The 27,848-nt window shown below is 35.2% G+C and overlaps 1 protein-coding gene across 1 annotated transcript in view; it reads left to right on the top strand.

The window, feature by feature from the left end:
* CPED1 (cadherin like and PC-esterase domain containing 1) overlaps positions 1-27,848 on the top strand; it is a 270,333-nt gene that overhangs the window by 86,790 nt on the left and 155,695 nt on the right. The window contains exons 5-10 of the mRNA XM_016213335.2: positions 1,976-2,108; positions 3,375-3,543; positions 22,907-23,049; positions 24,122-24,194; positions 25,367-25,534; positions 26,396-26,500. Of these exons, the coding sequence (XP_016068821.2) occupies positions 1,976-2,108; positions 3,375-3,543; positions 22,907-23,049; positions 24,122-24,194; positions 25,367-25,534; positions 26,396-26,500 (791 nt within the window). The remainder of the gene's footprint in view (positions 1-1,975; positions 2,109-3,374; positions 3,544-22,906; positions 23,050-24,121; positions 24,195-25,366; positions 25,535-26,395; positions 26,501-27,848) is intronic.

The following is a 27,848-nucleotide window of genomic DNA, read 5'->3' as shown; positions in this document are numbered from 1 at the left end:
TATTTTCTTCCTGCAAATTTAATCTACAAAATTAAGCCTAGTGATAAAAAACACACTCGTTTTCTTACTAAAAATCTAAAGGATTATATAAACACTTTAAATCTTTCTAAGTCTGATTCCTAAGAAAGAAATTACTTTAATAACTCTTCATTTGTCACCTTTAGAAATAAGCAGTTTGAATATTTCTTTTGTTAAGATGTATTAGAACATCATTAATAGAACAGCCTTATAAATAGGCTATCATTTTTTGAGAACAATCACACTGTGCTAAATAATGAGATATGGGAATACATTGAACAGCTTGACTTCTGCTGACTTTTACTTAAGAGTATGAAGTGTTTTAAATTAGACTATGTTAGTATTGGTGAAACATGCACAGGGGGGAAATAATTTAAAGGCTTTGTTACATTTTGAGAGCTAGATAAATTGTATAATTTAAAAATAAAGCACCGTGACCTGGCAGTAAGGAAACAACTCTCATATGCTGTTGAAGATAGTGGGAATTGGGGCAACCTTTTTGGAAGCCAATTTAGTAATGTCTGTCAAATTTACAATTCATTTACTCATTGACCTGGCAATTATGCATGCAGATTAGAATTGCCCCTAGGTAAACTTGTAGAAGTACACCAAAATAGATGTGTAAGAGCATTCATTGCAGTATTTTTGAAATAGTAAAAGAGAAATGTTACAAAAATGATCTAAATATACAACCAGAAAAAGGGGAATGGTAAATTAAATATATATTCATTTAATGAAACACTAAATCAATTAAAAAGTATAAGGCAATCCTGCATATGCTGATATGGAAAGGACTCCAGGGTGGATTAGCAGGTAAATAACCCAGACAGACCATTATGATGTCTCTTTCTGGATAACTTAGAAAGCAGAAATATAGATGCTCCTCGAGTTTGGGTGGGATTACTTTCCAATAAAACTATCATAAGTTGAATACACATTTAATACATCTAATCTCCTGAACATCATAGTTTAGCCTAGCCTACTTTAAACATGTTCAGAACACTTACATTAGCCTACAGTTGGACAAAATCATCTAACAATGAACACGCTGTGGAGTATCGGTTGTTTAGAACACAGTGATGGTGAGGCTGACTCGGAGCTGCAGGTCACTGCCACTGCCCGGCATCATGAGAAAGTATTGTACGTATCGCATATCTCTAGCTCAGGAAAGGATCAACATTCATAATCTGAGGTATGGTTTCTACTGAATACATATTGCTTTTGCACCATTGTAAAGTTGAAGAATTGTACGTCTGGGACCATCTCTATCTACATGTATAGGTTTATGTACATATATTGATATTTATTGCAATTTATGTATTGAAGAATCATGTGCATCTTACTGTTTTCTGCTTATCTAGATGGTAAAGTTTATATGTAAGCTTTGGCTTTGGCCAGCTGAGAGGTCCTAGCTGGGGATAAATTGCTGGGTGCTTTTTCTTTCCATTTGATAGCTTTCTGTACAATTTGATTTTTCAAATTATGTACATCTATATTTTAAAAATATCAATATGAGTGTTTTGAAGTAAGTTACTGTTGTTGGTCTTTATGTAATGCAAAAACCCAATAAATAATATTTTACAAAATAATAAAGCACTGTTGTTAGTTCATGAAACATCACAAACCCTAGCACACAAAGGATTGTATTGTCAGGAAATCAACTCAAGTTGTGTATGTAAAGTTGGCGTCTGCAGGTACCTTTGCACACAGCGTCTTAGCTGGGTGGCCACTAGGTCTGCTCGGTGCAGGACAGTTGGGGACATCATGTCTACCTCCCCTTCTGAGCCAAAAATTTTGAAATCAGTTATTACACTTGTTTTCCTAACCTGGTAGTAGTAGGAGAACATACTTCAAAACAAAGATAGTTTAACACAGTAGACTCTATTTTGGATGTAATTCCAAAAAGAAACAATAGAATAATAGAATGACTGTCTTTTGCTCTTTTGAATCTTTTCAGAACTGCAGTTTCTGGTGAGCCCCTCTGTATGTTTGGACCAGAGCACACAATTCAAGCTAAGTGCTTGGAGCCGTCCTTCCAAAACAGTGAAGCCACATATGTGGAAACCATGGGCCTGGAGACGTGAACAGCTGTAAGCTAATCATTTGAATTGTTATATCCAACGTGCATTTTAGAAGATAGCTAACAAGAGAAAAGCAATGAACAATCGAGGGGGTTTTGCATGTTTGAATTATTAGGTCTGTTACATAGATTTTGGCTATCTTTTTTTAATAAAGAATGTCATCATTGATTTTCTTCTAGACTAATTCAAACCTCTCCTGTCACAGAATAAACATTTGGGTAAACAGGACTCTTATCTAGGAAATTACATTAATGTAAATTGAATTTAAAAGCTTGAAAATGTGAAACAATAAAATTTTAACTTCCATTTTATACTCAAGTGACATTGCCTTAGTCTATGAGTATGGCTGAATGAAATTGTTTCCCAGTTATTTTTTTTTATGATTCTCAGGATTTAAGAAAGCAACTCAGAGTGCCACATTATTCATGTTACTGCTAGGAAAATGATTTGTAAAGTAGATAAATTGAGAGATTTGAATTATCTTATCCAAGACACAAAATAATTTTCCTCGTCTAATTTTATAATCATTAAGTAGTATTGCCACAGTTAATAGTATTCATTGAAGAATCACATGCATCTTTTGCATAGTCACTTTGAATATAGAAACATGGTAGAGAAAAGAAAATACACATTTTGGTACCATTTATGATGAAAATGCAGTTGTTTCATCATAAAACATTAAACTAGTGTTATTTTTCCTTTGTAGACTAAAGTGTTTTCCTGATGTTTTATCCCTTAAATTAACTCCTGATTATTTGTGGTGAAGGTTATTAGGTAGAAACAAACTAATGGGGAAAGGATTTTGGCATATTTTTGGTGACCTGTCCACTATGGAGAAATTTACATCTTTTCTTGTTGAGGAAAAGACAGAGTGAAGGTAAGTAAGGGCTGAGCCAGAAAAGTTCAGGTGTTTCACCGTTTCCTAATCTGTAATTTGTGTCACTTTTGTTATTATGGTTCCATATTTGACTCATTTAAATTTTTTAAATCTTTAAACCTTATTTTAGGGATCATTGTCATACCTCCCTTCCTTTTAAAAAACCTTTTTATTAAATCTGCCTGAGTGGAGAACTCTTATTAATTTGATTCCTGTTCTCTGTACCTGTATACCCCCTGGTAGTGATGCTAATAAACAGCAAAATTGTTTAAGGAAACCCACACACTGAAGGCTGGGGTCCAACAAAGCACAGAGGAGTATATGGAGCTCTGCAATAATTTACAAATTACACACTCACCCTACATTGTGGGACATTAATTGTGTGTTTTTATTTTTAGGGATCAAACAACAGTCCTTGCTCCACATGAGACCATCTTTAGAGCTGAAGGTCTCTCTGTGATTCTTAAGGCGTATGTGTTGGTGACATCCTTAGCCCCTCTGCGTGCATTCATTCACTCAACCGGCATGGCTTGGAATCCACCAAAGAGAAGACGCTTCACTGTAAAGGTAAAATTTCCATCCAAGCTGTTACTTCCCACAAAGTGTACTGAGGCAGCTTAATTCACAAGGGGTCACAAAGGCTACATCTTTTTTCTCAATTACTCGTATTAGTTCAGTTCTTTGACCTATTACAAAGCTGGTTCTCAGCTATATTCTGTTCTCCTTGACTTTCCATTATTCAAGATAAATAGAATCAATGCAACAAATAAAAATATAATAATTTTGCCCTTATGATTTTGCTTCATTCTTAGGGAGCAAAATGCCTATTTCATTACAACAGTAAATACGGAATATTTGCTGAGTGAAAAAACAGCGCTTTCAGTGTTTCTAATGTGCGAGTAAGCCAGGATGGTGAGACAGCTCTCAGGGAAGAACTTAATAATAGCCCCAAAAGTTTAGTTATAGGAGGTAACTCAGGTTAACTCAGCTGAAAAAAAAAGGTCGAATGACAACATATTTGATAAATTTTAAGGCATTTCTGATTCTACAGAAATAATTGTTCAGAGGACAAATACGAGGTGATTTCGCTGTTCAGAATTTCACCCCCTAAACTCTTCGGAAGAAAAGCCCTGGGAGCAGGCCGTTCCCTCCATTATAACACATCAAATTCAGGTTTGAGAGAAAATAGGGTGGAAGAGTGACCGTAATCACGCACATCTCCTCATCAACTCCTCACCTGAGCAGATGGACTTCATGTTCTTAACAGGGAAGGAGCAGGCAGTGAATGTCTTAGAGGATCACGGGGGAGAGGCTGGAGGAAAACAAAAATCCTTCCCTCCAGCCTGTCCTCTTAAAAAAGCCTGGGCATCCACGCTCCCCAAACTCTAGTCGTCCCTGTCCACTGCCACCACCGGCTGGACCAGCTCAAAACAGTTTTCAGACTCCCTTTCACACAGGTTTCTAATATTTGTCCTTTTGTTACATTCATGCTTCATCTCATTTCACCTATGCTCATTCACCATCTTGATTAAACACCTGAAGGTTCTAGGTAATCCAAGTAGTTTAAGCTTTTCTTTCTTTTCTATTTAAACATTACTTCCCCAACCATAATAGCAACAACTGGTAGAAATGATACACATTTTTATGATAGTTGTTATGGACTTCCTAAAGTTAAATCATGAGAAAAGAAAGCTCTTTATGATTTGATTTCTTTATATTTTCATGCTCTATTTGCTATTTTGTTTTTCATTCATATCTTTGCTGTGCCTGTGGGACAGGTGTGAGCTTCTGCTGTTGTTCAGAAAAGCATGTGGTTCTCTTCATTTCCATCTCCTCTTTGGGATTTGTCTTTTCAAGATCTTGCCTAATTACTCTGGACAGCACTGTTACCTGCTTTCAAAGAAAGGTAGTGCAGCTTTCTGGATTAATGTGCCAGAGAGTGATTATTCCTTATGAGGTCAAAGTTATACTCAATACTACAGACAGATTTCAGAAAACAAGGGAATATTTATTTACCTTTCAATTAAAGTACTTATTGCTTCAGCTCAAACAAATAGATTATACTTATCTGTTAAATTAGTACCATCCCCCAAAACATTGCTCCCTTTATTTTTAGATGTGAAAAAATATATAGAAATGATTCTCAATGCTAATGTGGAAGACAGGACCCAAACTCACTTTAAAGACTAATCATGTGACATCCAAGTTTTATTTAAACACTGTTCTTAAATTCCACAAAGCATAATGTGTGTATACTGAGTCTTGAACTCAAAGGCTAAATTACTTAGTTAAATCAACAGTGATTTATGTTCTGTGCAGTGAGGCAAGCCCACTAAACTGGTTATCTGTAGCCATTTATAGAATATTCTGGCAGCTAAAGGAGGCATGACAGTAATAACAGATATAACTATGAGCTCACTTATTTCCAATTAGGTCTACTTCTAGATACTTTATCTGCTAAAGCTTTGGAAAAAGTTGAAAATATAAAGAAAAGAAAATTTGAGAAATAATGGACAGCAATTTGTAAACTATATTTGTAAAGCAAATTTTTCTAAAATCCACTTCTATACAATAAAAATAATGTAAAATTTAAGTGTTAGCTGTTTCCAAAGGATTTCAGATTTAAAGTGGGGAGGAAGATGGAAAAAAGGAAAGAAAATTAATAGCAAATGAAACATTTGCTTACTATATCATTTGACCCAAATTTTTTAGATATTTTACTGAAAACTTCTTCCTCTGTAAATTTCTCAATTCAATTAGAAAGCACTCCAATTGTATCTATGAATTCACAACTCTTCCATAACCATTCTAACTATAACTTTTGGTCAAATGCATCTATGGCTGTCTTTATTACACATCTGCAAGAAATGTCATAAATTAAAATTTGGTTTTTAGAGTAAAAAGTTGCAAGTTATCCCTTCATCCATTGTAAAGTTATCTAGTAGAGAGGAAGCTCTCGTATCTGTAACTAGCTTTTGACATCTGAAGATTCTTTATACCTGTGATCATAGCTTACTGCTTTGGCGAACATGTATTGCTGGAGAGATCTGTGACTTCTGGCAGGAAGAGCTGTGAAAAGCCTTTTTTTATCTAGTTGAGACATAAATGAATTCATTGTTTGATCAATTATCCCACATTGGAAGGTGTTCATTTTTTGATATTCAGTATTCAAAAGTTATATGACGATGACTTCTTGAATGTAGCCAACGCTCAATAAATGTGTCTTGGATTGAATTCAGTTGAAGATCATTTTTAAAAAGTTAACTGTGTGAAGAACTTGTCCAAGTCTATTTAATCCCTGTGTAATTCAGCCCCTGTATTTCACACTGATCTTCCAGTATCTTTTCAGTAAATGCATTAGACAGATGTCATAATATGAAAGGGGAAAACATGAGACATTGCAGGCTTTTCTCAGCTTGGTGTCTGTGAGACTCACCTCCATTGGAAACCCAAGTTACAGCAGGCTCCTGCCCAATGTGGGGCTCTAAATCACCAGCTGTCTACCACCACTGCATCGGCCTTTGGGGGACCATTCTTCCACTTCCAGTGCCTGCAGTTCCTCTCACATCAATGGGATCAGCAAATGTGCACAGAGGAGAGAAAGAATCTTGGCAAAGCGGGGAATGTTGTTATTTACAAGGACCTTTTTAAAGAATGCATATATCCCTTATTCAGTTTTGGAAACATGACACGTTGCAGGGATGAAGTTAGCCCCATTTGTTGTCAATTTTTATGCAGTGCCTTTGATAATGTCAGGTGAGATAGCTCATATATTCCCAGGGTAAAAATGAGTAATGTCTTTGGAAACAAGTATAAAGTTACAAGTATGGTTTTCAACCTTAGAAAGTGTTCTTCTCTCAATCTTAATTTTACATCTAAAACTGCAGGCTGTGCAACAGACCTTGTAAAAGACTTTTTCACTGAGCATCTGCCCTTCTGCAGGCCAGGGAGATTTATATCAGATATAGAAAGAATGTGAATAAAAGCCTGCTCCTAGGAGTTTGTAAAATGAGTTGATATGTTACTTAATGTACCCTCGCTTGGGTTAAATTTAAAGATTGCATCAGGGTATTCATTTTATTTTATTATTATTTTTTTTTAAATATGTCTATGTTGGTTTAGAGAAAGGAAGGGAGAGGGAGAGAGAGAGATAGAAACATCAATGATGAGCGAGTCATTCATTGGCTCCCTCTTGCATGCCCCCTGCTGGGGATCGAGCCTGCAACCCAGGCATGTGCCCTGACTGGTGTCTGTGAGACACCAGACAGGCAGGGTGTCTCCTGGGTCATAGATCAAAGCTCAACCACTGAGGAACACCAGACAGGCAGGGTGTTCATTTTAAAGTATGATTTTATATAAATAGAAATTATAGATAACCAGCATAACATTAAATAAACATGTGACTAAAGCTGACTTAGAGTAAAATCAAAATAATAATTGCAAGATAACACTTATCTGATCAGCCCACATTGGCATTAAATATTATTTCAGATATATGTTTGGTCTATTAAAAACACCAAACATATACCTGAAATATATGTTTCAACTGCATACGATTTTAAAGTGCATCACATTAATGCAAAATAATTTTATACTGTTGATAGCATCTTTGTCTCTTGTTTTGAAAAATTTTATTCATTCATTCATTCATTCATTCATTTCATTCATTCCCAACTTTGTTCCATAAAAGGTTTGTCAGGTAATTTTGTACATTTATTAATTTTTTAATACTGAACCTCAATTATTATCCTAAATAGGAAGAAAATTATTCATTAATTGTGGTTATGTTTATTTGATCAGAATGATCATTTAAATGCATGACCCTAAGCTTTAGAATGACAGGCAGGGTGTTTATATCCTCAGAGCCTCAGAGACTGCCTGGCACATGGCTGATACCCACAAAATGTTTACCAATGCATGGCTGTCTATCATTATCATTTTTATTAAAGGCACCTTATTAATTATAATATACTAAATCTTTCATCTTGGAAAAATATGATTTAAGAGTAGGTTCTGTAATGAAAGATGTTATATGTAAATTCAGACATATCTCTTCTGAATTAATGTAGTAAACTGATAAATATATGCAAATATAATTAGCTGAAATGTATGTATTATATATTATATATATATGTGTGTGTATATATATATACACACACACACAAAATATGCTACAGTTACAACATAAGGTAAAAAAACTCTAATGAATAAATTTCCTAATTATTATTTCCTTTAGTACCAGAAAACTGATGGGCAATTATTAATCATATATCCAGAAAAATGGAGGCTAGCTAATATTCAGGGATTTCAGAAAGTGTAAAATCAGGAGCGGTAAGTGAATTCCTTCAGAATGCTTTAAAGATGGGGAAGGGGATTCCTCAGTGGTATCTGGGATGTTAGGATGTGTATTTCCCTAGCCCTTTGCTCTTCCCCCTTCACCTGCCTTGTTCAAAGCTCTCTTCTCCTTGGAGTCATCTAGTGGATAACTGTGTGGAAAGAGGAAGGGGCTCAGTTGAGGACTTGGCAAAAGCACGTGTTATTTGTCCAAATTTAAGCCTAGAAGTCAATGGCCTGTGGACATCATAGAAACTCTCCTAAACTAGTCCATGCAGCTTTTCCTCCTCCTGCTGTTGTTCTGCGCGGGAGTGTCACTCTGATTTCCATTACACCTCGCTGAACACAAGCTCGCAAAATAAAAAACTGTTTAGAGTAAAAAATGACATAGAAAAAAGGTAGATAAGCAGTGTTTCAAATACTTTAAATGTCCACAGAGATTAGCACAATCTTAATTTTTTAGTTTCTCATTATTTCCTTAATAGATGAACTTGCTAAGCCAGAGAGATGTTCAAGGACAGAGCAGCTGTAATCCCTTCCTTCACTACCCTCCACACAACAGAGAATCGTTAAGATGGAGCTTTGGGTAATGGAACCGTGAATCAAGGCAAAAGCTCCCAGCAGACTTCCTGAAATTTTCCACTTCTGTGCAGGCATCTAGAGAGTTACTGAATTTAATTTTATAAATCTTGATTCCTGGACTTTGACAAGAAGGCTCACCAGAGTTCTGCATCACTGTAGTAATGGTAAATATCTTCTGAGGACAGGGAAATATGTTGGGCAAAAAATATCAGATCAAGTCAGCAAAGAATCTAGAGAACAAAAAAGAAGAAACATTTATTTGCCTAAATATGTTTAAAATCTTGAAAGAAGATATTATGTTTATTTTTATTTAAAAAGGAAACAGAGGGAGCACCACAAGCCTGACCCTGGATGCTAAGGACCCCTGCTGCTCTGTGGGGACTTTGGAGCAAAGGCTTTGGGGAAAGGACTGAGAGTGCAGGGCTCCTTTGCTTGTCTAACAGCTTTTCCTTTCTCCCCTCTCACCCCCCTTCACCCACGGGGAACAAGCCATCCACACCTGAATCTCCCAGTAACTCAGTGGGCAAAGCCTCAGCCCTCCTCAGAGGGCATAAGTAAAGGCCCCACACCCTCAGGCACTTGGTGGGCTCTCAACACATGTATTTCCCTTCTTCTCTCTCTGAGTTGAGGACAAAGTCCAAGGCCTGAGGAGCATCAATAAGCATGCTGAGCCCAAGGCAGCCTCAGTGGTTAGACAAACATTTCAGCCATCCAGGGGTTTCCTGGAGCTGGCCAGAGGTGACCAACCCAACTCTGGGAGAGGCGAGACTCTAGATTGGGGATCTTCACCTCTGTTTGACTTTCACTGTTCTTGTAGCAACCATTTCCACTCCCATGAAGCTGTGATAACCTGAGTAGCTGAATAATAGCCTCCCAAAGATATTCACACCTTAATCCCTGTAAACTATGACTATGTTACCTTACACGGCAAAGGAGGCTTGAAAAAAATAAAAGATAAAAAAATAAAAATAAAAAGGAAACAAACCTTCAGTGCCTGACACAACACCTAGTACTTAGCAGACAGGGTGGGGGTGGTGGAGGAGGTGGCTTGAAAATAATAATTAGTAATAAAAACAATCCCTTTACAAAGTGGTATGTGAATGCAAAGTAATAACAGAGAAGACAATGGCAGGAATGTCTCTGAAAATCCATTTCTTTAATGCTTAAGTTTATTAAAAATATGTGCTCAGTGGAGATGACAAATGATATTTACATTTCTTCTTGGGATATTGAAACAAAACAATTTTCCACCAGTACATTTTAAAGCTTATATTTGTCATTTTAAACACTTCTTCTTTATTCTTTGAGATCTATTCAAAGGCTGTGACAAATTCTAAGTATAAGATATCCCCAAATATGCCAACAAGATAAAATTGATTTGTCTGCTAAAAGAAGACAGACTTTTGCTCCCTTCAGGAGAAAATCTGACTTGCAGTTGTCTTATGTGATTTATGCATTGCAAGTTTAAAATGAAATACAGGCTTTTCCCTCTCATATAGTAAAAGGTATTTTCAAATTTGAAAGAAACAGCAATCTTTTGTCACCCAGGAAAACTCCATAGCTATGAGGTAAAGCAAATTAAAAATGCTGTATTGCCCCCAAGTGGTCTTTTTAAGTATTGCACCCATGGCCTGAATTGTCCCGCAGTGAAAGGAAAACAGACAAAAATGCTTAGAGCTTTTAGTTTTTTTCTTTTATTGGATTATACATATTCACTTTCCAAATGTTACTTGATTATCTGTGCTTGTGGTAGGAAGGCTATATTGCTAAGTAGAGATTCAGAATGGTGATAAATCTTCTGTGCAATTTAAATGTCCTAGGCCACAAAATGATTCAAAATGTTTTCAGCACTTGTCAGTCATTAGACATTGTTTTTCCATTTGAAACATCCAGTGTGATACATTGGATTTCTTTAATTATTGTAAAGTTAGGACTAACATTTTAGACTTACCATCTGAAAATACATTGCTTTTATCCATTGTCTTTTGTGTGTACCTCTCTTTTATTTCGACCTGAACCTCAAATCCGCTATTAAACTCAAATCCCTTTGAATTATGTAAGTGGCCTAATATTGTGATGTGGAACTGAAAAGGTGTCTTTCATTTCTCTGAGTGCTACTAAGGCAGACAAAGATGGGTTCTTTCTCAGGATTCTGCGCACATACATCATGCGGCATTCTATGTCCACTGTAATATACAGATAGGTTTCATTGCTTTTGTTAACTCTATCTCCAGAGCATCTGCCTATAAGGCAGTTATTCTCTGACTTCCTCACTTACTGATGTGGAGCATCCCCATACGTACCACTCTATCTGCTTTGTCTCATAACAGCTTGTCCTCTAACCTCCACGCCAGGCTTATGAAACCAGTTCTTAGAAGCTCTATGAAGCAGGTCTTTAGTATTCAGAGAAAGGGACTGCAAACAGGAGAAGAAATCCGGGTCTCCCTGTATTTATACAGGGGTGGGCAAAAGTAGTTTTGCAGTTGTGAGTCTGTAAAACACAGAGTTTATTCTTGTGTTATTATTTATTAATTATTGTATAATTTTCCATACAAACAACTGCAAACCTACTTTTGCCCACCCCTATATATACCCATATGTTGTGTGGCTCCCCCTTTAAATCAGCTTCTCCATGTCTAGTGTCTAGTCTTCCAGAATCCAATAGTTCCAGGTACCACAGCCTTCTCTCCCTGTTTAAAAAAGTACTGTACCAAAATAATTTCTACTGGAAATTTTATTTCTATTTGAAAAGTGTGAGATTTTTCCCACATGCTTGATTACCCAAATCATCTACATAAATAATATGTATTCAAGTCACAGAAGGTAAAATCATTATTCCAAACTCTGAAGGCACAGAAGAAAACATTATGCTAAGGAAATATATTTCATTTTCATGCTTTCAAGGAGTTACTGTTAAAGTAAAAAGAAGTGTGATTTAAAAATATGATCAGGACAATGATGACATCTTTCAGTCTGAGTGATAAGCAGATATCCAATTGCACCTTTAAAGGAGAGAGAAATAAACCACTAGCACTGGACCTATAGTGCTGGATCTAGAAGACTGAACAGAAAAACCCCAAGGCATGGCCTCTATGGCCCTTAGGGTAGATGCCCCTAGAAAATCCTCATACCAGCTGTATGACCTCAGGCAAGTCTTCCAACCTCTCTGAACCACCTCCTGTATCTGTTAAATAGGAATAGTTTCCAGTGGGTTCAATAAGATTTTTCATTTCTTCTACACATATTTGCTGGGTATTTCCCATATGCTAGACATTGTGTTAGGTTCCAGTGATATAGTAATAAACAAGACAAAACCCCTACCTTTGTGTGGAATGTAGATGAGACAAAGAACTAATTACACACATATAAACAAAACACAGACAATTATAGATTCTAAATGCAGCTAAGATAGAAATGAGTAAATATGAGGTGCAAAAAGTAACTGGGTTGCCCACTTTATGAGAGGTAGAAAGGCCTCCTGACTAGATGACATTTGAGCTATGATTCATGGATGAGACTAAAGGTCATATGAAGAGCTCATGGAGAAACATTCCCAGCAAATGGCCAATTCCAGTGTCTTGAGGCAGGAAAGTCCTTGCACGTTCACAAAACATCAATCTCACTGAAAGTGTATCCTGTTGAACAAAAGGAGAGTGATGGAGGGGCGGTAGGAGAGAAAGGCGATGGCAAAGCACAGGCTGAGAGGCGTGTGAGGAATCTGGGTTTCTTCCTGTGGACAGAGACACACCACCGCAAGACGGTAAACTGGGCAATGGTATAATCTGATTGACCTTTTCAAGCCCACTCTGCAGCTGTGTGGAGAACGGAGTGAAGAGGACTGTGAGTGGAGGCAGAGAAATCAGTTCCAAGGCTATTCAGGTGACCAGGTGAGGAGGGCAGCAGCTGTTCTAGTTGGTGGGATGATCATTTAAAGGAGATCCGTGGATAACTTTTGGTGATGAGTTGAGAAGGAGGGGAGATGGAGATAGTTCAACGATCAGTCTTCAGCCATTATTTGAACGGTGGTGCCATTCCCTGAGATAGATCAGATGGAGGGGAGTGGGGCAGAGACGTGCGAAGTGAAGTGGAGAGGGAGACGGGCTCTGGATCTCACAGCAATTTACCCATTTACATGGTTCCTGTTCATTTAGGCCTCCTGTGCTCCATACCCTGCCTGAGGGCCCTACACAGAAAAGTTCTGCCTTGGGAATTTGATGTTTCTTTACCCATTCACTTTCTCTTCTGCCTTTCTCTTCCCCTTTCCCTTCCCTCCTGCCATTTCCAAAAGAGGTATCACATCGCTTCTAAACAAAACACCAAGCAGTTTCTCTAACTTCCTAGTGTGACAAGGCATGTCCCACGTGTCAAGAGGAATGATGTGACTTGAACTGTGCTCCACAGAGATGACTCTGGCAGCAATCAAAGAGAAAGTGGTTGGGGGCAGGGAAATCGGAAATCAGTAGTCAGAACCACAATGAGAAGACATTGATATATATCATTGTATTTAATTAGAATACTAAATCATGAACTTTTAAATTATGCACAACAATTAAATGCCCATTTAAACTACCCCATATAAAATAATGAGTTCTGTTTGGACACTGGTAAAAGAGAGGTATAAGGTCAGTGATAGGAGAGAGGTGTAGAGCAATAGCAGAAGGTTGTAATAAATCTATGGATTCAACAGACTTTAGCCCTACAGCCGTATAAGTGAGGGCAAATTGCTCAATCATTTTCTTTATTGTACAACCAGAACCCATTATTTTTATAATGAATACATTTCCTTTCTTTTGTGATTGACCATGAAACTTAATAATACCTAGAATAGATACATGCATAAAATATCCAGAATATAAATGAAAAGTATTTTCCCTCTTTACTTTCTTACTCACTTCAAAGTATAGATATATCAGATAGGTATCTTTCTGTCAAATGCTTCCCTGTTTGCAAAATTTTGTGCTGCCTGTTACAAATGTTATCTGTTAATAACATTGGCAGATTTCAATGTCATTTTCTACTTAAGACAATAAAAAATGGACAGTTTTCAAAACAAGCTGTCAGAACTTTTTTTTTTTTTTTGAAGGCTTAAAGAATGCCCATGTTTTAACTTTAATGGAAATAGTTTTAACCTGCTTGAACAATAACATTAATATAAAGAAAATTAGTAGACATTTACATATAGAATCTAATGATAAAATCTTTGCAACTTTAACTTTTGCTCTTTACTTTTAAATCTCTCTGCTCCTTCATATGCCACTGAGGGATTTCAGAAGGGGCAATAAAGATTGCCTGCCAGTTCTTTAAGGAGGTTGAATATAATCCAATGGGGGTTCTACCATTCAGAGAAAATAATTAAATTTTTATTCTATTCACAGCTTTTACATTTCCATACCTTGCTTATGGTCAATCCTCTGATGCACATGTGGGAGAATTTTAAAATTTGAACTATAAAATATTAAATCACATATAATTTCCTAATTTAATGTATGCTTTAAAACTTAGGGTTATTTTTTTAAAAGAAATTTTTATTGATTTTTAGAGAGAAATGAAGGGAGAGGGAGAGAGAAATATCAATGTGAGAATTGCTACATCAATCAGCTGCCTCCTGCATGGCCCCTACCTGGGCATGTGCCCAGAAATCAAATGGGCAACTCTGATACATGGAGAAAAAAACAAATGATAGACAGATGATATAGATAGATGATGATAGATGATAGATAGATGATAGATAGATGATGATAGATTAGATAGATAGATAGATAGATGATAGACAGATGATAGATAGATAGATGTTAGATTAGATAGATAGATGATGATGATTAGATAGATAGATAGATAGATAGATAGATAGATAGATAGATAGATAGATAGATAGATGATAGATAGATGATAGATAGATAGATGATAGATGATGATAGATGATAGATAGATAGATGATAGATAGATAGATGATGATAGATAGATGATGATAGATGATATAGATAGATAGATAGATGATGATAGATGATAGATAGATAGATGATAGATAGATAGATAGATAGATAGATAGATAGATAGATAGATAGATAGATAGATAGACAGATGATAGATAGATAGATAGATAAAGGAATATGGCTGCCCTGACCAGTTTGGTTCAGTTGGTTGGGAGTCGTCCCATGCACTGAAGGGTTATTAATAACTACAAATGAATAAAATTATTCATGTCACTTAAGCATGAAACTTATTTGAGTATTGAAGTTTTGATCTAATTCCAGGGAACAAGTAAAAACTATCCAAATTTAGGTTCAGCCAATTAATTCAGATTTTTCATGGTTTACCCTAAAGGAAGCCAATTTTCAAAGAACTAAAACAAATGATGAGAATATTTATGTTCTTAAATCATTTGACCTAACACAAAATTTGTTCTTGATCCAGGCAATTTAAGTTACAAAAAAATATTTTTAGTTTCTCCAAAAGGTAATTAGGCTACATAAATGCACAAGTTGTTGAATTGATATTTTAGGTATGCTTGAAAATTGTGACAGCTTCATAAAAGTAAAAACAGATAATTCATTCATCTGTGTTTCAGGGTCCACCCACATTCCTAAGCTGGTACAATCCATGGCACAGCGGTGGGAGAAATACTGGGGTTTCACAGCCGAGCTGGGGCGTCACAGCCGAGCTTATGGCTTCAACACCCTCACTGGTTCCCTCCTGGCTGCATGACCTCAGGCCTGTTCCTTGAGTCCTGAAGCATAAGATTCTTCATCTATAAAGTGGGGGTGATGAATATCCACCTCAGCATTGCCATGAATATAAACAAAACAGTGCTTAAGGAACGCACAGTGTGTGGCACGTGGTGCCTGCTTAGCTAAGTTAGTGATTAGTATTAAATACAACACAGAATTATACCCAAATATCACATGTGCACTAAATGAAAACTTACATCAGTACTTAGGTTTGCTATTTAGTCATTTTTATCACTTTCTAAAATCTTTTTTCCTCTTTTTCTTCTATTTTTAAATACCATATTTTTTCTCATAAATCATGCTCCTTTCAAACACCAAGGAGACTTCTTTTTAGAGTCCAGAATGCTCACTAGCACCTAATCTCGCCACCACTCTCATGCAGCAGGTGTGCTCCTCGGGGCCACACACATCCTGAGCCATGGCCCTCAAGCAGGGTGTCATGTCATGTGCCTCTGGGGATCCAGAAACTCTCTAAGGGATTCACAAGCACGTGGAGAGTTTCAAGAATCAATGCCTGTAGCTTCATCTTTTCTGCTAAAACTGATCTCACTGTGAAGGCACCGCTAAAGCAGGTCCTTCTTTCCCCTTCCCTTTCATACATACTCCTCTGCTCTGCAGAGGAAAGACCGAGCTCTCATCTCTCTGTAACAGTGTGACGATGATTGCTGCAGGGTGAAAACATTCTGCAAACAAAAATCAACCCCAAAACAGACTCATTTAAATACGGTATTTGTTAGACAAAGTGAAGGATGCTAATCAGTAGGTAATAAATCTTTCACTACTCAGATGGTTTTCAGTCTTTAACAAATTAAACATTTCATGATAAATCACTATGTGGGGTTTTCCTATGCCTTCAAGGGAGTTCACAGGATTAAGTCTGTTGCTAAAACTAAACTCTTCCATCCACATCTGTGTTTATGTGAACAAGTTTCCTCTATGTTTACATTAAAAATATTGATACTGAACTCTTCTCATTCAAGTAATGGTAATATTATCTCAATGGATATATAAAATAATTGAATTAAAACTTAAATTTATGTACATATTTTTCTTTTTTTTTTAATCCTTACCTGAGGATGTTTTTTCCATTGCTTTTTCAGAGAGAGTGGAAGGGGGGGGGAGAAAGAGAGAGAGACAAACATCAATGTGAGAGAGACACATGATTGGTTGCCTCTTCCATGTACCCTGACCGGGGCCAGAGATCAAGCCTGCAACCGAGGTATGTGCCCGTGACCGGAATCAAACCTGAGACCCTTCAGTCTGCAGGCCGATACTCTAACCACTGAGCCAAATTGGCCAGGGCATAAACATATTTTACTTAATGAGAATTATAGAGTGACCAAAAATCTTTCATATATAAAATATTATTACATTTGGATACAATTCTGGTGCCATTCAGATTCCCTCGGGTACATTTTAAGAGTTCTGCAAGAGCTTGGGTGAGAGACTGGTTGAGTCAGAGTCAGACAGAGATTCCAGGTGAGTCTGTAAAAGGCAGAATAATATCAGTCAAGAACAAGACATGTACTCCAGCTGTATTAAAAATAGGTAGATTCGAATGCATCCTTGTTTCCCCTTTAATTTGGACAAAGAATACGGAATCTTGGATTTTATGTATTTAATTGAGTGCCATTAGTTCTACCCATTGATTAAATTGAGTCTGAGCTCTTCTGTGGTATTTCCTTTTAAGTTTTGACTGCTACCAAAAACAATCATTCTCTAGACTTTGTGTTCCATAATTAATTTGGCCTCTCTTCTGGATCATTCTTATCAGCCTGCAAGCTTGCTGGGTTGATATTGTTCATCCTAAACAAATGAACAGATAGTTCAGGGACAAAAGACTGTTCAAAGATAAGGCAGTGACTTAGAGGAAGTGGAGTAGGGATTGAGATTTCCATTATTTGCAGGAGCTGAAAAATGAAGTGAAGGAGGGGTAATTTTTTTGTTTTGTTTCTTTTGCAAAATTTCTGACCCTTAAAGAAGCACTTCTTTGGACATGGGTGATACAAAATTAGCAGGTGTTTAAACATGGCGGGTGGAGGGAGTGAAGCTGTAAAAACTGCAAAATTACTTTTCAACATTTTAAATTGTGGATATATATATAACATAAAATCTACCATCTTAACCATTTTGAAATGTACAGTTCAGTATTAAATACATTTACATTGTTGTATGACCAATTGCCAGAACTTTTTGCAAAACTGAAATTATATACCCATTAAATAACTTCACATTTCCCTCCCCCCCCCAGCCACTAGCAACTACCATTCTATTTTCTATTTCTGTACATTTGACTGCTCTAGATACCTCATTTAAGTGGAACCATACAGTTTCTTTTCTGACTGAATTATTTCACTTAGCATAATACTCACAAGTACTTTAGTATGTGTCCTTCCTTTGCAGAGCTGAATAACAGCCCACTGTATGTATATACCACATTTTATTTATCCACTGGGCCATCCATGGATACTTGAGTTGCTTCCACCTTTTGGCTAGTGAGAAAAATGCTGGTATGAGCATGGGTGTGTAAATATCTCTTTGAAACCCTGTTTTCAGTTCTTTTGGCTATGTTGAATTACTGGATTACATGGTAATTCAATTTTTGATTTTTTGAGGAACCTCCATACTGTTTTGCATAGTGGCTGCGCCATTTTACATCCCCACCAATTGTGCCCAAAGATTCTGATTTCTTCACATCCTCATCAATACAATATATTAGGGGTGTTTTTTCTTTTTTTCTTAAAATATATTTTTATTGATTTTGGAGAGAGGAAAGGGGAGGGAGAGAGAGATAGAAACATCAATGATGAAAAAGTCATTGACTGGCTGCCTCCTGCGCACCCCCTACTGGGGATCAAGTCTGCAACCCTGGCATGTGCCCTGACCAGGAATCAAACCAGGATCTCCTGGATCCTAGGTTGATACTCAACCACTGAGCCACGCCACCTGGGCATTTTTCCCTGATAGTAGCTATCCTAATGAATGTGAGGCAGTATCTCACTGCTGCTTTGATTTGCTTTCCCCTAATGATTAATGATAACAGCATCTTTTCATATGCTCCTTGGTGCAAAATGATTTTAAGTAACAATATTCTTTATTCTGAGAAGATCAAAATTTCTCTTTTATACATTAGTATTGACAGAAATTCTGGTAAATGTTGGTAAGGCACAATGCTATTAAACACTACTCAAAGTTCAAAATATTGAAATATTACTATTCTCTTGTAGTTTGCCAATTAGTCAAGATTATGACTTAAAAAGACCTCTGATATTGGTTAATCTTGTATTCTTTGTTTTAACTTAGATTAATTTTTCTTATCTCAAAAATCCTCTCAAACAGCTGTAAGCTTCTATTTTTCAAAGGTTTTATTACAACCCACCAGAAAAATGCATATCCTTTCTGTCTCATGAAATGGAAACAAGAGGTAAACATGTTGTCAGAAAGAGAAAAATTATGTTATCCAGAAGCTTCAGTAATCTGTTTCTCTTTTAAAAGTCTCTGTAGTTTCTGTAATGTTATACTTAGGTTTATTAAGTCAACAGTATTTATGCAATACAGACTCTGCCTTAGGTACTGACCACCCAAAGATAAAATGTAGTTTCTGCCCTAAAAGATCTCATAATCTAGTGAAGAGCAGACAAAAATGTCATCAAGTTTAACACAAAACAACACATGTTACCATTGAGAGCAATTTGCCCTAGGTCTTGTGGTAGGATAAAGGGAAATAATGAGGCAAAGCCCAGAATTTAACATGTGGGGGCTGTGAGAGATTGGCTGGGAATGAGGTAGATAGATATAAGGGCACCTGGAAATGTTTTAAAATATCAAAGACTGAAGTTTTCCTACAAATATTTCCAACTTCTCAGTTTCTCTTATCCTTTCATTTTTATTGTTAATTTTGATCCATTTATGTATATTTCAATAAGTTGCTTAAATGGATAGATTTAAAAATTATAAATACCTTATTGTGTTATACCTTTAATTTTACACAAGCATAAAAAATGTTGAAGCTTTAACTGCCCGATTTGGCAACCATGGTCTTACAAAGTCATTTTCTATATAATTTATTTTGCACTAAATTTGTACTTTATTTTAAGTTGAAGGAGGAGAGTTTATAGTTTATAAAATAGATTCATGTCATGTTAAACATTTCAAGATGTTCTTGTATTCATTTTTACCTCACTGCTAAGGCACCAATTTCCTTGGGATGTTAAATTCTCATATTTGTGTAACTCAAAAACATTGAATAAAAGTCGTGACCTAGCCCTGGCTGGTGTAGCTCAGTGGTTAGAGCATCACCCTGTGCACCAAAGGGTCTTGGGTTCAATTCCCGGTCAAGGGCAGGTACGTGGGTTGCAGGTGTGATCACTGCCCCTGCTCCTTCCCCATTGGGGCACGTGTGGGAGGAAGCTAATTGATGTGTCTCAGTCACATCCATGTTTCTCTCCTCTCTCTCTCTCTCCCTCCTCCCTCTTCTCTAAAAATCAATGGAAAAGTCCTCACTCCTCTGGTGAGGATAAAATAATAATAATAATAATAATAAATTAAAAAGTCTTGACCTAGAGAAGGGAGAAGTCTCTTTGATGTCTGAGCTCATGAAAAAAAAAAATTAACAAGGAAAGCAAAGGTGATCCCTAAGGTGTTTGTCCTTGAGTTAAGAAAGCTCCTGGGCAAAATGTGTTTTTCAGGTTCTTACAGTTTTGAATGCAAATAATATCAAATAATTTCAGATGTGACATTGTCTGATGAGATCATTGAGCATAGTTTTCTCTTTCTACATCTGAGCACACTGAGGTGCACAGAATTCAAGTAATAGACCAAGGAATCACAAAGTAGTGTAATAAAGTATAATACAACCAGACACTCAAAAAAGTCTCCCACTTAGCCTAAGTGGATTAATTATGAAAACTAATAGAAGTATTGTGCCCTATTTGGGTAGCTTATTGAAAGCTGACTTTTTTAAAAAAAATATCTATTAAGCACTTGCAGGATTTTACTTTCATTTCTGTAGTTTGCTTGCCACTCTACTAAATAAATTAAATAGAAGATGTCACTCAGCTGGAACTTTCTTTGAATTGAAGGGTTAAATGAATTGAAATCCATGCAGTGAGATAGAAGGAAACACAGAGTCAAAAATTGGTAACAGAAATAACACAAAAATAAAACAAGTCGCTCTATTTTGAATCAGGCTTTTCGAGTGCACATTCTCTCTTCTTTCTTCTGACTTCTGTTTATAAAAGCACCTATGTCCTGGTCCCCGGCTTTCATGGTCCCCAGCATTCATGGTCATTGGCTCATGTTAGCCCTTCTCTTAGCAGGCTGAGTTCCTAGGGAGATGGGAGAAAAGCCAGGTATTTGGGTCCTTAGTTCATGTACTGGAAGCCCATATTCAGTACTCAGAAATTAAGAAATAGTCATTTACACAGTAAAAGAATAAATATAACCATAAGACATTAATTTGCTTGTTATTTTTTTGCCATGGAAGGGGTAATCTGATAATCAGTCTTACGTATCTTATATGCTACATGAACATTTTGAACTTTGTTAAATTATTAACCTTGACCTTCGTGATATTCAGGAAACATTAAAATGTGAAAATTCAGTAATATCATCAATAACTGTACATAATATGGTGAACTGAGTGAAATATGAGCTACTTTTATTTGGAAAAGCATAATATTACTCTGTTTTGACTCAAGGGTGTTAACATTTTCAGTATTAGCATTAATTTGTTTCCTTTTGATCATTCAATTATTGCATTCATTTTTCTTAGTGAAATGGAAAAACATCCCCATTGCCAAAGCTAATGATGTGTTCATAGGGTCTTAAAGTGTATATCTCATTAAGTTTCTGTTTTTCAGCTGGTAAAAGTTTATGAAGTCAGTATTTTTTTCTCTTGGGGGAATTTTGCTTGTATATTTTAAAGAGACATTTATCATTTCCTTCAGGTGATTTGTGCCAATATCTGCCCTTCATTATAGCAACAAAAGTTTTTCCCTTTGCAGTCTTAAGCAGTTCAGATAGATGTTGCCTGTTCTTCTAAAACACGAATAGAAAATCTCCTTCATGTTTTTTCAAAAATATATTTTTTAATTTTGTTATTGTTCAATTACAGTTGGCATTCAATAGTATTTTATATTAGTTTCAGATGTCAAAAATATTTTTGTTCATTTTTGTAAAGAGTATGTTTATCCAAAGTCTATGAATTAGTGTGAGATTTGTTTTATACTTTAAAAAAATTTTGACTTGAACTCTGATCCTAAGCATCCTCTTGAAGTAATTTTGTTGTTGCAATTGTTTTAATATTTAAGCAAGTAAAAATAACCATTTGTGATACCAACTATAGTATTTCTAAGAAGGCATAAACCTGAGCTTCATTCGCCTTTTGCAACACTGTCCTATCCTCTCTATCCATGTGAAGCCTTGTTTTAAAATGTTAGGGGAACACTGAGATTCGGTTAGATTCTTTATTAGTTGGATAGGTCTCCCTTAGCAAAATGCTGCGAAGAAGCAACTTTGATATGCTTATTCTTGTTCTGATATATGCAGAAAAATGATAATAAAAAGATTAGATTTGAATTTCATACTCTACAGTGGCTTTCAAATATTTTTCTCCTAATTTGGTTTCACAGCACTGTTGTTGGTAGGTGTTAACTCATTTTAAAGAAGACACAAAAATTTGGAGAATTGAGTTGCAAGCCTGAGATCAACTGGTTAGTAGAGTAACAAATTAAACTTGGGCTTTCTGATCACAAGCCTGTTATAGTTTCACATCACTCTCCACGGTGAGATGCCACAAAAGAGAAAAAATGGAGTAAGCATCTCTAAAGTAATTGAAATTACAAGATGTAGCGACACCCCATATTCAATTGAAAGGCTTAGAATATATTTTTTAAATATATGTAATTTATTCATATTATATATTATGTATATGATATAAATGTATTACCAAAAGTAGGTTTACATTTGTATGTAAAAGTTCTTGTATTATTTATTTATTAATTATTATATTATTTATTATTATTATTAACCTACTTTTGCCCACTCCTGTATTCATTATATAATATACTTGCAAAATATTATATATTTATTTTATATATAATATATACTATGTACTCTATATATTCTATATATATATATGTCTTAGATTATTGAACGTTCCTATTTAGTTTTTAAGTGTGACAAAGTGAGATAACCTAAGGAACCTTTCAAATTGGTCACCTTGGAAATTGGAGAGACAAATTGAGATGTGGTTTAAACATATGAATTATTTACTTTGTTCGCAGCTGCAAACCTTTTTTGGGACATTCCTGAGGGCCAGTTCACCTCTTCAGGCTTTTGATAACATGAAGGAAGCAATTAGCAAACTCCTGCTAGCGGCTGAAGCATTCAGTGAAACATCTACTCTGGGACCAAAGGCCTTCAATAGGTAAAAACAAGTTCTACTGTTAAAAAAGCAAAAAGCAAAAAGCTAACTTCTAGAAATTGATTGCTAGTGAAAATATGTCTTAATTATCACAAGTAGATGCTTCTTGGAAAATGCAAATTGTCAGTATGCAAATATACACTTCCAAACTTATGTTTTCTTATTTATAGATCCTAAAACATCAGAGCACATCACAGACTTGTCAGTATCTAAACAGTGGTGGCAAGGAGTTACTCAAATTGATTTTTTTAATGGCAGCCCCTTTCAAGCTTAGCTATTTCTATCATATATACTTACCATTGACTAAATATATTTTTATATACAGGATTTTTTTTGTTTGGTTGGTTCATTTTTTGTGTTTTTTTTTTTTTAATCGTCACTCGAGGATATTTTTTCCATTGTTTTACAGAGGGAGTGGAAGTTGGGGGAGAGAGAGAGAGAAACATCAATATGAGAGAGATAGATACATCACCTTGCTGCCTCCCACTAGAGCACTGACCAGGTCCGGGAATTGAGCCCGCAACCGAGGTATGTGCCCTTGGCTGGAATTGAACCCAGGACCTTTCATTCTGCAGGCCGATGCTCTAACCACTGAGAAAAACTGTCTAGGGCTATTTTCAGGCTTTTATTAACAAAATTCAGTAACTCCTTTCTTTATATCTCAATTAACTTGAATATAATTTAATGTCTTTTTTTGAAGGAAATGTTAGATCTAGTATGCCAGGTGAGGGAGGTGACTCGGTTAAGCTTTATCATGCTTTATATGTGAATAGAATGCCTGGCATGTAGGAGTAGGAGAGTTTCCTTCTCCATACTTAGGTTTTCACAGAGTAACTTCATCGTATAGTTTAATGTGTTATGAATACTTTAGATATATTTGTATTTTCTGTAAGAAACAAAACAGATTCCAAATCCAAAATTAAATTGTATGTAATTTTAGATTATCCAACAACTGCTCTTTTTAATTATTATAGACCTTGAAATTTAACTATAGTAACTATTAATAATATAATTCCAAATAATAGGTTAAGTTAGCAAATAGAATATAATTTTGTTACGTGTGTTTTTATTTCAGATGCAGATTATGTTTTCAACTTTTAACTTTTGATATTGGTTATGGCAGTTTCAGGTCCCCTGTAGTGCTCCAGGTGAGTGTGCCAAAGACCTCCTGTAAGCTTCCACCTTTTGCTGAAGGATGTGTGTGTGTGTGTGTGTGTGTGTGTTTGTGTTCTTTTCATTCATAGTAACAAACCAATAAATAGCAACTTCACTAGAGTCACTACTTATATTTACGGTGGTTCAGAGAATTAACTAGCATGTGGAGACCTGTGACTTGAGTTCCAATTTCCGCTATGCATTCCCAGAGAACAAGCACGAATGTTTCTATGGTTCAAACACTATTTTTGAAATAAATAAGATATAAAGCTAAGTATGTGGAATGCAGAAAAGTAGACATTTAGACAATAGAAACTAGCAGATTACCAAGCTTATTCACATGGGTTTGTAAAAAAAGGTAACTCTTATTCTTTACATATAGATATTTACTTTAAAATTGGCCTATATTTTAAATATATTTAAATTTTTAATATGATTTTTCTAGTATAAATATGTATAAATTGAAGAGTATTTTTGTATACTCTAATTCTTTTACTTTCTCTCAAATCAAATTAACTCATTCAGATAATTTCCTCCAAGATATTTTTAGTTTAAAGTAGCCATAAGTGAAAAGCATTGATTGACTTCATTTATAGAAAGCTTTATTTTGGGATATGGAGTGAGAAGATGGGAAAAGAAACAAGATAAAATTATGTGCAACCAGAATTAAATTTCATATTGCACTGATTGATTTCCAAGCTTTAATATTAGGATAATAATTACATTATATGTGGCTACATTTTTGAGTAGTTCAAAGATTTATCCATAAAATTTTAATACCTTATGAATTTATGTAGTTTAATGGTAATTCATTATTTTATACACATTTAATAGTTTGTGTTATGCTCTTTATTTGTGTGTGTGTTATGCTCTTTAAAGTTTATTGTTCAGAAATGTTATATGGTATCTTCCATGAACACAAATTCTTCAACAATGGTTTCAAGCTAACCTAATGTGACTTCATAATACATTAGTTAATTTTCTTATACAAAATTGTATCTTCAAAAAAATATTACATTTATGAAACTGTTGACCTCTGAAAAGACCACTAGATGTCAGTTCTGATCTGTAGTCCAACAGGAGATGAATTGTGTCTTAGAAGTGATCCCACTGTATTAAAAGCAAGTCAATGAAATATATTTTCTGTGCTTTTACTTTCTCACAGGTGCATGAGCATTTAAATTTTCAAGATGATGATAATATAGATTTTGAGGACCAAAACACAGAAGAATTTATTTTAAAAGACACTTTCAATTTTCTCTTCTCTAATGAATCTTCACTTTCCATATTCTCTGAGGTATTTCAGAGACTCCACAGATCAGGTGTGTTTAAGGTAAGTGCATTTTTTGTACTGACAAATATTTTTTCCAAGTCATCCTTTATAAGGTGCTATTTTCTTTATTGTGTAATTAAGCAACTTGATAAGTCATTTGAAATTAACATATCAGTTATATTACACCTCTTAGTATTTTTCTGACATGAGGACCAATATTATTTTGGGGTCAACTAATTATGTGACTGATTATGATAAAGTTATGGGTTGAAATGAAGTAAAGCAGTTCCTAATTCCTAAGGAACATTTGTGGATATTATGAATAATACATATTATATGTTATGGGATACTTTTAAAGGAGTACCATAACTTTTTGGAGGCAGTCTAGAATAATAGTGAGTATTCTAGATTGACATGTTAAGCATTCACACCTAGTTAACATCTTTGATTAGATGCTGATGATTAGGGTGTAGTGCTTCATAGTAGCATTTATTAGTTTTTATGATATGTTAATACAGGTTTTCTTGGTGCCTCAAAATATCTGTACAGGTGACTAAGTACAGTATTGTCCTCTGTATTTTGCTGCTCTGTTCTCTAGTACCTGAAGGCTAAAGGAGACTCTTCCTGCGTTCCCAAACTGTCACACACTGAACTGTCACACATTCTGCCCTCGTGGGCCCCTCTCTCCCCATCCTCATTAGCTAAGCACTATTGAACGATTTAATTCAAGTTCTCTTTGTCAAATAAGAAGTTCTCTTATATTCAGACACCATTGCTACAAGTTGAAGTTACTATGTATTATTTAGCATTAATTAGCCCAGATGTTTATTTATAGAGTTCAAAATTTTATTGGTTTATGAAGTGGGTGGCAACTGGGCTGTAGCAAATGCTTAAGAATTGTTTTCCCCCCTTCTATTATAGGGTGAAAACTACAAAAAGGAACTAAATCAATGCCTGTCTTTAGAGGAGATTAATTCAATTATGACTTTCATAAAGGAACTTGGAAGTTTGGGACAATTCCAACTGGTAAAACAAAAGTAACATTTGATCCCTCTTGATTACTGAGATTATAGTAAATCAGCCATAAACTACTTGATTTTGACTTCAACTTAGGTGAAGATATATCTTTAAGAAACAGAAATCTTTGTAAGCTACTTTTTGCTTTTCAGAGATATAAATATTAAGATGAGCAGAATCCATATTCTTTAAAAGTTTATGAATAATATGTGACCTATTAAAGGTAAAAGAATATGGGATTAGTATAGCTGCCAGGATTTGACAGTTTTTGACAGTTTTTAAGGGGAAAATACTCAAATTTTTCTAAAGTTTTGCTTTTTAGCTTTGAGATATTATCATGTGACCAAAATTTCTTTCTGCTTCTTATGCCCTTTTTGTTGTGCACAATCAAATATTATTGAGTGTAACAATATTTAAGAAAACTACTTAAAATCTTAATTTGTTGTAACATAACAAAATAAGAAAATGTAAAGTAAGAAAGCAAATGTAGATAATTATAATAACTTAAACTGGTTTTAGCCTTAAAAACGGCATGTATTTTCTTGAGTACTTTTAATTTATTGATCAATAACAAAGGATAATTTATACATGCATGTGCATTCTGTACTTGCTTCATTTTTAGTTCTGCCACTTGTATAGACAGATTCTAATGACTTTGTATTTTTCCACCTAAGATGTTTATCCAAAACATCTTAGCATAGCATTTTTTAAAAGTCCACTGATAACTTATTACTAATATGTTTGGATCAAATATTTACTTATTACTACTAAAAAACTACGTATTCATATGAGTTATAAACAGTTTACTAAATTAAAGAATGCTTCACACTTGTTATTATAATTTAGCCCCATATGTTGGAGGGTTCAAAGTGAGCTTATTGTCCCAAGGATAATTAAATGAATGGATTATTATTTTGATTATTTGAAACATAGTGTTACATTCATCACAGTTTGGCTTCATACTATACAAAGATAATCAAAGAGGCCTGGCCCCATCCTGCAGGAATTCATCATTTAAGATATTGTGAATGTCCAGAACATCTCTTGGCACAATGTGAGGAAGAACTAAAGACTTATTTCCCAGGAGAGAGTACACACCCCAATTTGCTGACTCTGAGAGTTGAAAGAGAATAACTATAGATATTTTTGGTAGGATTAATCTCTCACTTTGATATAACTCACTTGTAGCACAAGAGGTTTCCCTCTCATTTGTTCTGCCACCTGATTCACCCTGTTATTTAGCTGTTTTAACGCATCTATAGGAGGGAGAAATCTATGTACATTCAATGAAAAGAGAACAAAAACTGACCCCATTTTGAAATATGATCATCAAAAAACTTAGAACCTTATTAAAAAT

This window comes from Miniopterus natalensis, chromosome 10, assembly GCF_054644295.1.
Source record: "Miniopterus natalensis isolate mMinNat1 chromosome 10, mMinNat1.hap1, whole genome shotgun sequence".
Lineage (NCBI taxonomy): Eukaryota > Metazoa > Chordata > Mammalia > Chiroptera > Miniopteridae > Miniopterus > Miniopterus natalensis.
The sequence above is the reverse complement of the archived record's forward strand: the minus strand, read 5'-3'. Positions and strand labels throughout refer to the sequence as shown.